Here is a 16,342-nt window from a genome sequence, read left to right on the forward strand (position 1 = left end):
TATTAGCTGTAGAATAATGGATATATAATATACGTGGATAATATAACAGCGGAAACTTTTTCGTTAATTTGGGTTACTAACATTGGCATGACTTGTCGGTCAGTTCATTCATCCAGCAGCTGGGGAGGGAATTTGGTAAAGGGGGTGAAAGGGTAGGATCGATATTTTAGCCAGCTACAAGTTTCTCTATATTCTAATCTGGGGTAATATCCTGGGGGTAAGATCCAAGCAATAATAAATACATCTGTAAAACGTATACATACACATGAAGTATATCTAACTTACAAAAAGATAAGGGGAATATTATTCCAGTATGGTGACAAATCAGTGTAATTTCCGCTTAATTGAAACTGTTAATAAACAACATTAAGAAAACATGTCTTTTGCCCAGAAAAGAAATAAATTCTGTCCATGGATTTTTCAGTATGACTTTGAACAGGTTCTAATCTAGCGTATATTAATTGGTTTAGATGACATACTGAAAGTATAATTATATTATTTTACAACAAAATAACTACATAAAACTCATTTGTAAGTTTTTCATTTTATTATGGGTCGTTTTAAAAGGAAATAAAAATACAAGCAACACAAAATTTTTATTGTTGTGCTACCTATGGATACAGTTGTCATATTTAATTTTAATTTAAGTGAAGAAGAACAAAAAAGATAATTTAAAAATATTGTATAAATTAAACATACTGATCAATAACCAATTATACGCACTGTAAAGGTTAAACATATCGGTTCACTCAACGGCTAGCGATATCCTTCGGTACACACAGACAAACATCCTGGTTACTTTTATAGAAGGAATTGTAAAAATCTCTAGATACCATAAGGCAATAACCGAACTCCTTACCATGATAATCAAAATTACCCCTCAAGAAGATTAAAATCATTATTTTAGACAGACAAATAATAAATTAACCAAAACATTTTCATAATATTCAGGAGCCAGTATAATTTATAGTCCAACGTCCCCTCCCTGACTGGGATTTTGATAAAATATTTTTTTTCTCCTATTTTAGTAGATTTATTTAAAATTTATAAATACATGTCACAATAAGTTGATTAGTAAATTATTAAAAAAATATATAAACATATTTTTACTTAAAAAATAACACAATTTTTAACTTTTTAATTTAACATATTTCACTGCAGGGCGTCGTCTTTTCTTGGTTTGGCATTATTTACCAAAACTATAACACAAGTGACAAGTTATATTATACATTATTATAAAGGCATAGATAATTCTTTAACACAAAAATATCAGCTGATTAAAGTATTATATATAAATTTTTAAAGATAATTTTTAATATTATTATTAATTTTGTTCATTAAAATAAATCTAATTTTGAAATTTAAACTGTTGAAAAAAGTTAATATACAACCCTGATATGGTTTTTGGAGGCTGTATGTGCGTGTTTGTGTGTGTTATGTACGTCATTCTTGGTAAGAGGTGGCTCGCGGAGGATCGATTTTCATCATGTGAGCTCTGCCAGAGACAGTTACAGAGAAAGTTACTTGTCGGAGGTAGGGGAGAAAAGAGAGGGAGGGTGGGGGAGAGTTAGGAAAGGGAAGGGAAGTGAGTATCGGTCATTAAACTGATCTTGGGGCATTTAAAAAAACTAGAAGGCCTATTTCAGATTTTTAAAAATGTATGCATAGAAGTCATTTTACAGTAAATTTTAACTTTTATTTCAATTATCCATATGTTTGACATTCAATAATCTAGTAATATAAGTAACTTTGATTAAAAAGGGAAAAATCTCTATTGGTTTAATCAGCTGGTTTTCATTCCCCTTTTTGATATTTCCCCATATGTATCTCTTTTCTTGTATGTTGATTAGAGACTTCCAACATGATTTATTCAAATATATTGATGATAGAACCTTGTCACAAAAATTTGCATCGAGTTTCGCAGATTTTTAAATTTATTTAGTGAATTTTTAAATTCTTATGTTAGTGATTATTAAAGTGAAAAAAAGGTCTAATATGAATTGATGTAACTTTTATATATTGTTAAATAAATATATAAGTCAAATTTAAGTTTTCAAATTAAAACCAAGTTTTATTAATCATTATAAAACAGTAAAAGTATATTCATTTGTTTGTGTTTGTATTAAAAAATCTCGCTAACCGCTGATTTTATAACAGAGCCTTAAAGTGAAGTTTCATAGAGGTCCGGAAAGAGTTATTTTTTAGCTTTTTTTTTGAAGGGTACCTTCACCCTCCAAAAAGAAATCGCCAATAGAAAAAAATATTTCTATCCACAAAATTTGTGTACTTTTTCTTTATTAGGTGGTTGGTTAATCCCTCCTCCCCATTCCTTCTTTTAAGTGCCTGTAGGTAGAAGCCTCTCAAGTCTAGTGGGCCAACCGCTAGCTAATTACCAGTTAATTGCATCCAGGGGCTGTGATTCAGCAAATTAATTCCATTTGAAATTCCCAAAAGTTTTGATATTTTAATGTTTTTTTTTGGCGTTATTTGTTTTGTGATGTAACTAAAGGGAAGTGGGTAATAAGGGTGAGGGAGAAGGAAGTGGGTTGTGGGAAAATGATCTCTTATTTATTGCTTATAAATTATCCTGGTCACTTGTCCCTGTTTGCATCTCAAGAAATGTTTTACTGTTTAAAGCAGTTTGACTTTAAAAAGCATTAGAGTGTTAAATAGATTTGATATAAATAAAAAAAGATGAATTTAAAGCTCATTACAAACCTACTATGCATTTGTTTTTAGATGAAGTATTCAGTTAAAAAAAAAGAGCATTGGATAAATTTTAATTTTCAAATTTAAGTTTTATTTTCAAATTTGGTGTTTAAATATTTCCCTCCTACTAAAAAATCACCTAACATACATAAAAGAAAAAAAAACAATTAATTGAGTTTAGCTGAATTAGTATTTGAAATAAATTCAACCTTTTTTAAAATAAATTTAGATAACAATACATATATAAAACCTTTCAGATAAAGACTTAATGGTATAAAACAAAATTTAGATAAAGAGTATAATTTTATAAAAAAAAAGGTATCAAGCCAAATAAAAATGCCAAACCCGTTCCAGACCCTTGGCTCTGAGGCTGCTGATGATTCCAGTAGTAAGGTAAGTTTCTTTACCCGAGACCATGGCTCAACGAGTTGAGCATCCGCTCGTCTTTGGAGAGTTGATAGGCTCGAATCTCGTCATAACTAAAGACGTTAAAAAGGATTCTTTCTGCAGTTATGTCAGGTGCGTGACTAAATAGTCAGAGTTGGAGAATGCCTTTGCCATAAGCAGGCGCAACTCATTACCATGCACAGTAAGACTTCTCAGACAAAGGTCGTGCAATCAAAGGGTTTTTTGTCTGTTAGATGTTACTTAACCTAATATCCTTGGGTGTTAAAGTATTGCAACCCATTTCAAGCGGATGATGCTCTGGATTCTCTAAATGATCACTTAAAAATTGAAGGAGAATCCCGCCCTTACAAGGTTAGATAAGTTTCTTTCCTCTTTGTTTTTCTTCCTTATCCTTATACTAAAGTAACAGGATGTTTGTGTGTCTGTATGTTTGTGTGTTTGTTTGTACCGAAGGATCTCGCTAACCGCTGAACCAATCGGGTTCTCCTTAACAGGATAGCTTCTCATAGGTCTCGGGAAGGTTTATAACTATTTTGGGGGAGGGTACCACCACCCTCCTAAGAGAAATAATAATAAATCGAAATTTTTATTTTAAGTATAGAGACTCCTACGTAACATTGCGAGGTATCGTAGAAAGAGACTCTTACGTAACATATCGTAGAAACTTGAACGCATTAAAAAAAACAAACATTTAAAGTGCCCCTAGAGGCTTCTAGGGGGCGTAGCCGCTAGTACATATAAAAGTAACAGGATCTGTGTCTGTCTGTATGTACTGCAGAATCTTAATAATTATTGAACGGAATGATTCTCCTTTACATATTGGGAAATTTTATAGTATTTCTTTATCCTACCTCCACACTCCCAAGACAAATCGTCTCTAGCAGAAAATTACTCCCCCACCAGATTTTAAAAAAAAATTTTAAATTAAAATTGGAAAATTGAAATATATTCTCAGCATATCTAGAATGTCATAACATGCTCAATAAGGCATCAGGATTTGAATAATTGAAGTAAATTTAAGATTATTGGAAAGGGAGGGGAGGGAGTAGTTATCTGTATATATACATCTATACTGTAGATCTGTTATATGCATAAAAATATATTTAAAAAACATAAAAATGTACAGTGAAAAAAAATCTGTAATCAGTTTTAAAGAAAGCATTAACATTATAATTATTACGAGGGAGATTAATTTAAGTATCATTTTGTATCCCTGTCCTTCTCACTAAATTCAAATGGCCAACCAAGAATCTAAAGGGATAATAAAATGACCGATAAATTGATGTACATCTCCAATGATGATACACAAAAGCCCACTAATAAGAAAACCTTGATATAACACTTTGGAACTATTGTAATACACAGCCAAATGTCCCCTCCCTCCCTGTGGCTATCCAAACTTTTCAGACAAGTATATGAGGAGTGTAGTAGGAACCAGAAGTACAGGCATTGAGCAATGAACAAATTTTTTTTATTTATTTTAACTTTAATGCCTTTGATTTTGATTCAGCTGTAAGCGAGATTTTATGCTACAAACAGACAGACATCCTGTTATTTTTTATGTAATTTACATAATTCAATGAATACAAATTACGAACTTTGGTGCTATTTAAACGATTTCAAAAATTTATATAATCTCGTATTTTATTTTAATAAGCTAAAATATATTCTAAAAGATGTTAAATAGATTGATTTCTTTGCTTCATTGAACAGAATATTCTCAGTTCTTCAAATTTAACACAGAATATATCTTATTTAATTTATTTTAACAAGGAAAACATTAATTAATATTTGCGCAATAATATAAAACTATTATATAATAGATTACTCAAACGCATTTTCTTAGAAATCAAAATTCCCCTGTAGAATAATTGACAGATAGGCGGACAAAATGAGTTATAGAGTAGATTAACTACGGACAAAGAATCTTCTGGTCTTGAAATAAAGTCACGAAACCTTTAATTTATTAAAGATACTTAATCCTTTTCAAGATACTCTAAGATACTTTCATAAAATCAGGGTTCGGAAGCCGCGCCTCAGCCGCGCATAAGCCTCAGTTTTAAACCTGCTTGTGAGCAGGAAAAGAAATTTTTGAAAGAAGGATTGTCTACTAAAGAGACAGTTTTATACATCCAGCTAAATTTTATAGTGATAAAATGACGATTTCACTGAGGCTTACACGCGGCTTACGCGCGGCTTCCGATCCCTGCATAAAATTAAATTATCAAAATCCTTTTAAAATTTAATGTGCATAGTAAATGTAAATCAATTAAACCATTACAATGTACATATATCGAATATCCCTAAAAGGAACGAAATGATTCAGAATAATTGCATAAGTAAAAACATAGCTATATCAAAAAATGTATCTTATCGTATTTTAGAAAATTTTATATGAAAAGGAAAAAATCCCATTTTGATTCATTTGAAAATATGCACAAATTTGCAAATATGTAAATAAAAAATCTTGTGTATTTTTATACAAAATATTCTTGTTTTTGATGAAGTAAGAGATATATGTATGTAGAGAGGGCATGAGCTAAATATGTAACCAGAGAAAAGGGAATGTGATTCTGGCAAACAATTCCAAGTGAAAATTTCCCATCAACCCCCTTCCCTTTTTTATCCCCTTCCTATCCGCTTCCCTTTCAATTACACCAAAAAATAAGTTTTACTCCAAAAAAAATATTTGATTTCGGCAATTTCAAATGGAATCAATTTGCTGAATAGCAGCCCCTGGTATGTAAGAATGAATAATGAATATACTATTATAGTCAGGAGCATATATTTTGAAAAATTGATAATGGTAGTTAAAATACTACACATGAGCTTGGGCAGAAATGATATAAAAATTGTTCCTTTTTTTTAGTTTAATAAAATTTATTTCGTTTGCTAGAAAAAAGGTCCCCCGGGGTGGGGGCCAGATATTGTCCGGAATATACATCTATACCTATACATTTATTGTTTTAGGTACCTTTCCCTGTTTCTGACACAGAGAGAACTCTCCTGATTAAAAATGAATCCTTTGTCTACAGAATTCCACCCCAGGTAAAAATTATTTGTAACTTTTTGAGAAAAAAGATAGAGAGGCGGCATATAGTGCCCTATGAAAATGACGTCATACATTACAAATTACCAATGATAGGCAAGTATATATTTTAATTTACCAATGGTAAAATATATACTGGCCTATCATTGGTAATTTGCATTGTATGATGTAATTTTTTATAGGCACTAAAATCTGCTTGAGCCATTTTATACTTAGATTCAGGGGCCATGATTCAGGCATTTAATTGAACTTGAAATAATTTAAAGGGGTAAACTTGTCATGCAACAAGAACAAAAGAAAAAAAAGACCTAAGGGGAAGATATTAAGAAAGTGATGAATCTTACAGTTATAATTGTTTGCCAGAATCCTAATTCCTTGTCCCTGACTTTGATTAAATATTAGGATCTATTGCAGTTTACGGGTAAAATGTCCTTGTAACGATTATCTTATTTAACGCGTTTTTTTTTCAGTGAAAATTTCCCTGTCCATTTTTGTATCTTGGCTATGCCAGATTATTTATAAGCGGCTCTCTTATGCAACTTAAAACGGTGGGCGGGCATGACATGTACGTTTAGCCGTTTGGCAGCTAGGATAATTTTTTAATTCATAGATTTATAGAAAAATCGTTGCCAGGGACATTTAACGTGGACTGCCCTGGATCCAAATATTATTTCTTCGATTTTCACCTTCTGATCTTTTATATAAAGATTAATTTCTGAACATTTTCCCCAAAAATCATTCTAATTTATATTTTTCCATAGGAATAGTTTTTAGTATTTTTAAAGACTTTTGTACGATGCAAATGTAGAAAACAAATTTACCGTATCGCTTCAAAACCGATTAATATCCGGTGGATTAGAACCGGTTCTCAGCCATACTGAAAACTTATATCTAGCATCGTATTATATCACGTTTTCTACGAATATAAAATGTACAATCATAAGATTAAAACCAGTTATATAGCCCGTGCCTTTGGCATCTCGGGGCTTAAAAAACTTATTTATACATTTTATATCCGCGGAAAGCTGTTTATAATACGATGCGAGTAATAACTATTATATTAGCCGATTACAATTATTCTGAATGCAGTAGATTTGAATTGAGATTCCTAATTAGATGCCTGAAATAATGATACATTAAAATTTTAATTATCTACAAGATTTTTACATTTATTTTCTTTGACATAAGTTTAAAATAGTAATTTTATTAACATATATAGCAATTTTAAATTCTTATCAATATAGTTAGACATATATTTCAAATCAAATTGATAAAATATTATAAATTATCTGTATGTACGTGTATCTGTATAAGCTTTATGTAAAATTGTTGTAATTTGTAAAAAAAAAATAATAATTGATAATATAATGCTTCATAAATCTACAGATTAAAAAAAAAATCCGTCATTAATTCATCACTTAAATAAAATAGATTGTATTAAATAACTTGATCTTTTTGACCTATTTTTATATTCAAAAGAGACTTGACAGAATGGCTGAAAAAATAAGCCATGTGACGTCATAAAGTGAGAGATTGGAGGAGAAGTGGGAGAGGAAAAAGAGATAGATATATTGACGTCACACGGCTCATTTTTCAATAACTTTAGGACAATAATTTCTTTAATTGCTTTAACTTTACTTAATTCAAATAAACTTTTAGTAACTCTGTATATTTGTTAACTACTTGTACTGTATGTACTTTATGTCTGTACTTCTGTACATCTTTACCAGCCAAGGAGAGAGGAGCATGTTTGAGTGTGGAAGGAGTCTAATAGGCAACCATAATAAAGTTTGCGAGGTAGTCTGGCTTCTAGTAAACAAATGCATAGATGTTGTTTTGTCAAATATTTAAACAATAATCAAAATGAAATTGAAGTTGTTCAATTTCTATTAAAGATAGTTTGCTTTATCATATAAACAAGTATGACAAAATCCTTAAGTAGAGCTGTATAAATGGACAAACTGACAAAGTGAGTTATAGAGCAGTTGTTCAGGGGTTATTTAAAAAGAGAGAAGGAGAGATAGAACATGTGGCTAATTAAATAGTATAAAATCACTTGACCTTTAAAAAGATATATTTTTGTCTTTTGTAGCATGATCAACTAACTGACGGACCAAATCAATCATTAACTGGGTGCTTTTTGGTAAGGGATATCTTCAACAACAAACAAAAATCAGCCGTCTATCATAAATAGCAGACGAGAAAATCACATCCCCCCCCCCACAACGTTACGAACGGACGGATAGACAAATTGCTGCTAAAAGTGTGAATTAATTTTGTAATAAAGTTAAAAATGTAACAGTACTACACTGCATGAAATTAGTGCTGCAACAAGAATGTGCATGGATTTACACACAAACATAATAAGATAAATACAGGTAAAAAAACAAGGATAACTACATCCATAAAAGCGAAACGATAGTATAAACGAACATTAACATTTCTATTAATATAACTGAATAAGCAGAAACAAAATTGTAAGTTAATTTATTGCAAAACTGCTTCAATACAGGTTACTGTTCAAGGACATACTTACATTTTTATGGCTTGATTATAGAGATGCTTGTTGTCTTCGGAATCATTGTTCCAAAAATCAGATTAATAAGATAATTATATTGAACAAAAATGGGTTATCAAAAAAGTTGAAAAATAACAAGTTTTAAATGGACGTACGGTATAAGGCTAACCATGACATAAGGACGTACTTATGGGCGGACGAACAGACCCTACTTATACAAAAGCTTCTCTTTTAAAAATTAAAGCCTTGAAATTATAAAAAAAATAAAAAAGCTAATAAAAGATTTGTGTTCTATGTTCACTTAAGAAGTGTTGTCTTTTAATTTAAAACATATTAGGAACTTTTTTTGAATTAGGTATATAATTTGCATAAAATATACTAAAAAGAATGAATTGACATAAAAATTAGAATGCCTGTAAAATAGCATGTTATAAACTGCTAATGCTAATAAGGTTTAAACATATATTGATCACTAATTCTTGTATGGGCTAAAGCTAGAAAAAAGTTTATTAAAATGTATGTAAACTTTTTAAAGCCATCAGTGTATCCTATCACATCATGTACGTTTGGAATAAAAAAAGAATTAGTTGATCATGAAAAATAAGAATGCAATAATCTCCCTATTGACTCCTACACCAACTGTGCACTCTCGCTCTGCTTGGCTATTAAGGATGCAGTCCTAAACTTACTCATCCAGACTAAAGCTGTGGGCTGGAAGGCAACAGAGTGGAACCTGGACAAGCCAGACTGGAAAGGAAAAATGAGATTGGTAAGTTGTGAAATTTAGTTTAAATTTTTTTGTAGGGGGGGCTACGGGGGGGGTTATTTTGGGAGCTTGGTGTTTTCCTCCTTAAAATAGTGTTAAACCTTTCCAGGACCTAAAAGGGGCTTCATATCGGTTCTGCTTTAGCGAGATTCCACGGTACATACAGACACATAGAGAAACAGACTGACACACATCATGTTACTTTTATGTAAGGATTATATAGTTGATTAAAACTATCTTTTTTGATATTCAGATAGGCAAGGGAAAAGTTGCGGAAATAAAACTGGAAGAACTTGGAAGCAACAAACTGTTTGCCAGCTGTCCTATTGAAACCTATCCAGGACCTGCTGTACAGCAAGTTGTCGATTCAAGCAGGTAGGATGATTCAACCAGGGCTCGGCAGTCGTGCGTGAGCCTCAAATTAAAACCCTTTTGGATGCTCTGGAATTTTTTATTAAAAAGATGGATTGCCATATTTGGGTCAGGTTTAGACTTCCAGCTTATTTTTAAATTTGGGAAAGCTTGATTCCCCTGTGGCTTACAGGCGGCTGAGGCGCGGCTGCCAAGCCCGAGATTCAACCAGTCAAAATAGCTTAAATTTTGTGAAATATATCTTTGCTCATGTACTGTAAACATGTAATCAAAAAAGGTGATGTCTCAATTTTAATTAGTTTTGACTGTTAGATTTATTGATTGCAATTAGCCTGTAATCAGATGAAATACCCTTCAAAAAATCACAGATGTCAGTCTTTTTAGTAGTTACTTTTAAATAGGACTGTCAATTTTAAGTAATCTGGCACGTTTAAGTTATATAAAATGGAAATTTATAAGAAAAGATTAATTTATCTAAATTCATTGTAAATTATTTTCTTTGAAGTGCTTCATTTTAACTATAGTATTGATATAATTTTTTTTAAAAATAACCTAAAACATGAAAGAACATAGCCTAAAACCACCTCTAAGTGAATTTCCCTAAAATGAAGAACCTAATCGATTCAATGATTAGTGAGATCTTAACAGACAAACAAAAAAGCTTACAACGATATAATTCGAAAATAAATATTTATGTTTACAGAATGTAAATAAGGAAAAGAAGCTGGGAATAGTTGGCTAATTGATTATCTAATCATATTTAATGTACAAAAGTTTTGTCAAGTTACACTATACTTGGTTTTTTGTTGTATTAGAGCCATATTCTGTACACATGAGTTTTCTTGAGTTTCACAAACATTTATAACAAAGTTCATTACCAAAAAATGAGAATATTTTTATTTTTGATATTGGTTAATTTTTTAGAATAAGTATTTTAGTGGTTAGAATCTTTGTTTATAGTCCCTTTCATGTCAACGCCTCTTAAGGGGCGTTTTATCATATTTTCACAGTGTCTTTTCTCCTATTATTAGCCCATGCGGGGCCAATTGCCTAATCCTGCGGGGCAATCACTGAACCTAACCGTCAACTTTCTTATGTGCGAGTTTTTAAAGAAAATTAAATGAAATAGAAAACCAATACACTAGGAAGAATCGATATATAATTATTCGGATGTTACACCAGATTTTCATGTACACTAATAAAGTGATACTTCCAGTTGGCTAAAATAACGAACTCCCTATCCACCCCATTTCCCTGTTCTCCCCTAGTACTAGATGCACGAACTGACCAGTAAATGAGGTCTATATTAGAAACCTGACTACATAAGGACAAAATTTCACCTGTAAAAAACCACTGTATGTATCATGTAAATTTCTGTTCTTTTTAGGAACAACTTTGTTTTCTTCTTAAATAAGTGTTCTTGTTTATTTAGGTATTTTGTGATCAAGGTGGTGGAGGAGGGAGGTAAGAGCGCCCATCTTGGCCTCGGATTTGCTGATAGATCTGACAGCTTTGATCTTAATACCACACTTCATGACCATTTCAAAGGACTAAAGGTGCCTCTATCTTACAAATATATGCTGTTATTTTATCAACATTAGACCATGGTTATAATCATAGATTTTAAGGGATAAAACAATGCAGGACAAATTGATGTACGCCCCAAAAATGTAAAATTATGTAAAGTTTAAAGGTGGAAAAGTTTGCTCAGTGTTCCAAATGGTTTTAGGACAAGAAAAATATAATTATACAGTCCAATGTCACAAACCTTTCCTTGGTTATAATTGTAGATACTGTATGATCTAAAAGTTTTTTTTTAATAAAGATTGTAAGTAGAAATTTTAGAAGACCTTAGTTATTACTCATAGAAACAGTTTTCACTAATAAAAGGCCTCCAAGGAAAATATATCCTGTGCTTGTACAGTAAGATAAAAGAAATAGATGTGCTGCAAAAACTTTCTCCAATTATAACTTTTTTTTTGTTCTTACAGTTGCAAAGATAAGCCGTGTAAAAACTTTATTTGATAAAAACTTGTTACTCTTTGATCTGAGAAATTTGTAAAATTGAATGGTTCTTGCATAATTGTCTGTTGATATTTTTAGATTCGTTTACGTAATGATTTTATGAATTTTTAAAACTTTAAAACCATCCAAATTTTTTGCATTGATGTTTTGGTGCTCTTACTCATTTCCATTAAAGAAACAACGAAAATTCCAACAGAAAATCCGTCTACATAGAAAACACCGATTTACCACATTATTTAAATTGAAAATGGTGAGGGTAGCGGGTAGATATATTGGATACATGCCAGCCCTGCTGGGCTAGGTTACCACATATGTATATAACCTGCAGGGGTTACACTAAAATAACTAACTTACTTTATTGGTGGCAACACACATTATCTATTAACTACATAAATGAATATATGTATCCAAAAGTGTCAAAACTTTCTTTTAATTTGATTAAGAAGACCTGCTTTACCCTCTTTTCATCCCCTAACAGTAATGCATCCCTCCAGCAAAACCTTGTACACGCCACTGTCTGTGATCTGTAACAGCTTATTATCTTAGGTAGAAGAACAGATAGAGAAGGAGATTGAGGAACCTCCAGAGAAGCTAGACCTGGCTTTGAAAGAAGGAGAGACCATCAAGGTACTGAAAATTTAGGTGGACAAAGTGTCTCAAAAATTTCCATGTGACGTCATAAACAAGAGGGATTATCCATCTTATTAGGATTGTCTTTCCCACTTCCCTTTCAACTCCATAATTTCTATGACGTCACATGGCTGATTTTTGTGCAGCTTCCTCAAAATGGAGAAGTCAATCGGTGCAGTGGTTAGTGAGATTTTAATAAACAAACAAAAAAAAATCATTGCTTTATCAAATAGTCTAACATAGAATATCTTTAATTTTAGGTCTCCATAAATATTCCCCGAAAATCCCGGACGAAGTCACCTGCTACTCGAACAGGCGCGGGACTCTCTCTTGCTCCCGCCCCAGGCAAACATTATTACACATTTAAATAAATCTATGCACAAAAAAATTTCAATTTTATTGCAATTCGAACGGACTTGTCAAATTATAGAGTAACTCAGAGATTTAAAGAGATAAGACAATGGCCGATAAATTGACTTAGATCCAAATGATGATATACAAAATTACTAACTAAGTGAACCATTCAAAATTCTTTAAAAGTCTCCAAAGATATCAAGCCAACAAATAAGAAAACATTTTTTAAAAAATGTTGAGACTAGTGCGATAATAGCAACGCCCCCTCCCTCCTTGAGAGTAACCAAACACTAAATAAATAATAAATAAAAAATCGTCAAAAATGTGTAATTATATTTTGCAGGACCAGCTGGAGCTCTGCCCGCCCCGCCCTCCGCCTCGCTGGCCAAACTGAATATTTCAAAACGCCCGCCCCCTGCCCCATCTGGCGGCAGCCAACAATGGATACAGTTCTAGACGAATACATTGTGTACATAATGTACTTTAATGTGTACAAACTGTACACTAAATTAAAAATACTCATTTTCATTAGGATTAGTCCATAGTTAGGAGATCTTGTTCTTATTTTCAAGATTTGACCAGCTTGTACAATTTTCTCAACGAGAACATTTAAGGGCACTTATGTAATAAAAAACAATGCTTATTTCCTACATTCCATTGCTAAAAACAAGAACCTTATATAATCTAGCTATAAAAATCAATTTTGTATGGTAAAGTATTTCAATACACATACATATTTTAAAAATTTTAAGTATAAAATAAGAACAACCTGTACAGGTCTTGAAAATAAAACCAAGTGATCATAGTTAGGTACAGAGAATTGTGGAGATATGAAGTTGGAACACACAAAAGTTAGGTTCACCTATATTGGAAATGGCAGCATACTTATTTAATTAAACTTCCTTTTATTAAAATTCAAACATATATTAACAGTAAAATCAAAATAGGTTATGAATATTTAGTCCCTAAATTTGTCTTTTTATTGACCCTTTAATTTTTTTATGGTTAATGAAAAAAAGAAATGATTGATAAAAGAATACAATACTACTATGACTATACTGGCTTCATTTGTTGGATATGATCTTAATTAATCTCTTTACATAATCATTTATACAGTGAGATACATAAATGAATTACTGTGTATAAGGGGAGCTATTATTAATAACACAGAAATTTTAAAAGGTTTGGTTTAGTAAACTTATATTACGTATTGGTAGTTTTACATTTGATCTAAAGAAACTGTTTTCTGAATAGCATAAAAAATGAGAATTATAACATTTTCTCTTCCAATTTTCACCAATCCATTCATTTACCTGGTATAAATGGTGGGAAAAACAACAAGTGTCGGCCCTGATCACAAATTAATCCTTCTTTTCCGTGTTCATTTCTTTCCATACCTGGAACGACTATAAATCTACGCCATAATTGATTTTAAAAAACCGTAATAATTCTAGAAAAGTATGAAAAAAAACTCTAATTGCAAAATCATTTAATAGCATAAATGAATTAAGATAAATCTAAAAATTGTCTTTTATAAGCGCGCCATATTTCTGATGCGCCCTTTTGTAGTTGCACTATGAATTAATATTTTTACCATCCTCAGTATTAATTACAAGCTTCTACTATGCATATTGCATACAAATCTTTATATAAAAGTAACTGGATGTTGAGCTGTGGGTCTGTATGAAACATAGGATCTTGTTAACCGCTGAACCTATATGGTTCACCGTTAAGGTTATTTTATATCCCAAAGAAAATGGCAACAGGAAATAATTTCCCCTAAAATAAATAAAATGAAAACCTTGTTTTAAAAAGAAATTGCAAAAAGGATTTTTGACTTCTTCCCTGCCTTCCAGTGCTTCTAGAAGCCTCTTGGGATGTAGCCGCTAGTTTATAAATAAAGTTATAGTGAAACAAGAGCCTAACTATTAATTCCAAATGATTGTTTGGACATGATTGTCCTTGTTTTTATATTATTTAGAATAGTTTTATGTTGATAATAAATAAAGTTTTTTTGAACATATAAATACCCTCATCCTATATTTTATGTTATGAAATTTGATTTTTATAAAAATATAATTTAAACATTTTGTTTTATGATTTGTATAACGAAATATATAAGGGAACTATCCATTAACAAGAGGTTAAGAGTTTATGAACTTACATACAAATTTTGGTTAAAATTTCTAAATTGTGGAAGATATAACAATTTATTAATCAAATGCTTTGTTTATGTCACGGTGTCGGTAATATTACTTTTTAATGTTAATGTTTTGACAAATTCCTTTAATAGCATATCTAATATATTAAAAAGTTTTCCAGTATCGCTTCGAAACCGATTAATATCCGGAGGATTAGAACCGGATCTCAGCCATAATAAAAAAAATATTTATAGCACTGATTATAAACAGTTTTCTACGGATATAAAATCATTCAGATTAAAACTTTTTTTTTAAAGTCCGTGCCTTTGGCGTTTCGGAGCTAAAAAATGATTTTATTCTTATAATTGTACATTTTTATATTCGCAAAAAGTATAAATAACTATTATTTCTCTGCTAAATATGCTTAACTCTTTTGTTTATAGATAGCCCCCTCTTAGTTAATAACACACACAATCTTCTAAATTTCTAATAATAGATTTAATTACAAATATAAAATGCAATAAAATATCTATATTGATAGTGTATTTATGTATAACAATTCAAAGTCATTTAAAATAAATATTTTAAGGCTTTCTAGATGTGTTTATTTTCGGTCCAAATATATTCTCTTGAAAAGATTAAATGTATGAAATATTTTATGCTGTTTGGTAATCTAAAAAGTCTTAAATTGCTTAGTAAAATTAAAAAAAAAAATACTCTAGAAACATATATTTTTAAATTCAAAAACTGATGAATTTTTATGATTTAAGCTTAGTAAAATTATGAATAATATTATTGTAAGTTTTGTTGAAAAATAAAATTTTCATTATTATCAATGTGTTTTGAACATAATATAACCCTAAATTTTAAGGTGTTTGTTCTTTAAATTCTAATTATTAGACCCTATCTTTGAAAGTTTTTTTCGGACAATAATTTTAATAAGAACAAAACATCTTAAAAATGTCATCCTTTCATATTAGTATTTAAGAATTAAAACCAGAACATTTATATTCATAGGCAGCACAGCAAAATAGGCATTAGTGTGAATGTAAAATGTCAAGAAAGTTGAATAAAAGGGTGGCTAAACTCCTCAAATAATTTGTTTTGTTTATCAACTGTATAATGAAACAAGCGGCTCTAGCCTCTATGTGCCTCACCGCATGAGAGGAGAAATCAAGGAAAGTTTCACTCCATAATACTTCATAGTAGTTGTATTTCAATTGGGGGGAGTAATTATTTGTATTTTTGGGGTGTGGTGGGTATCCCGCCCAACCCCAAGAAAGAAGCTTAAAAACCAACACGGGACTAATATTGTTTTTATTTTGTATTATAGATGATAAATTGTTTTGAAAAATAATTAGATATTTGAG

The 16,342-nt window shown here is 30.9% G+C and overlaps 1 protein-coding gene across 1 annotated transcript; it reads left to right on the top strand.

Annotated features, from left to right (window-relative positions):
• Positions 1-2,970: 2,970 nt before the first annotated feature.
• Positions 2,971-15,804, top strand: LOC145322595 (NECAP-like protein CG9132). Its single transcript, XM_080164737.1, has 8 exons — positions 2,971-3,102; positions 6,088-6,165; positions 9,382-9,453; positions 9,704-9,825; positions 11,255-11,378; positions 12,394-12,474; positions 12,738-12,822; positions 13,175-15,804. The coding sequence occupies exons 1-8, from the start codon at positions 3,046-3,048 to the stop codon at positions 13,285-13,287; spliced, it is 732 nt and encodes a 243-aa protein (XP_080020863.1). The 5' UTR covers positions 2,971-3,045; the 3' UTR covers positions 13,288-15,804.
• Positions 15,805-16,342: the final 538 nt, after the last annotated feature.

The sequence above is a fragment of the Acartia tonsa genome, chromosome 6, assembly GCF_053477335.1.
Source record: "Acartia tonsa isolate MP-2025a chromosome 6, ASM5347733v1, whole genome shotgun sequence".
In the NCBI taxonomy this organism is placed as follows: Eukaryota; Metazoa; Arthropoda; class Copepoda; order Calanoida; family Acartiidae; genus Acartia; species Acartia tonsa.

Excerpts from the sequence above, each read along its gene's own strand:
- LOC145322595 (XM_080164737.1), top strand. The coding sequence starts at position 3,046 with ATGCCAAACCCGTTCCAGACCCTTGGCTCTGAGGCTGCTGATGATTCC. Across the intron at positions 11,379-12,393 it reads ACCATTTCAAAGGACTAAAG|GTAGAAGAACAGATAGAGAA; the intron begins GTGCCTCTATCT and ends TTATTATCTTAG. Across the intron at positions 12,823-13,174 it reads CTCTCTTGCTCCCGCCCCAG|GACCAGCTGGAGCTCTGCCC; the intron begins GCAAACATTATT and ends TATATTTTGCAG.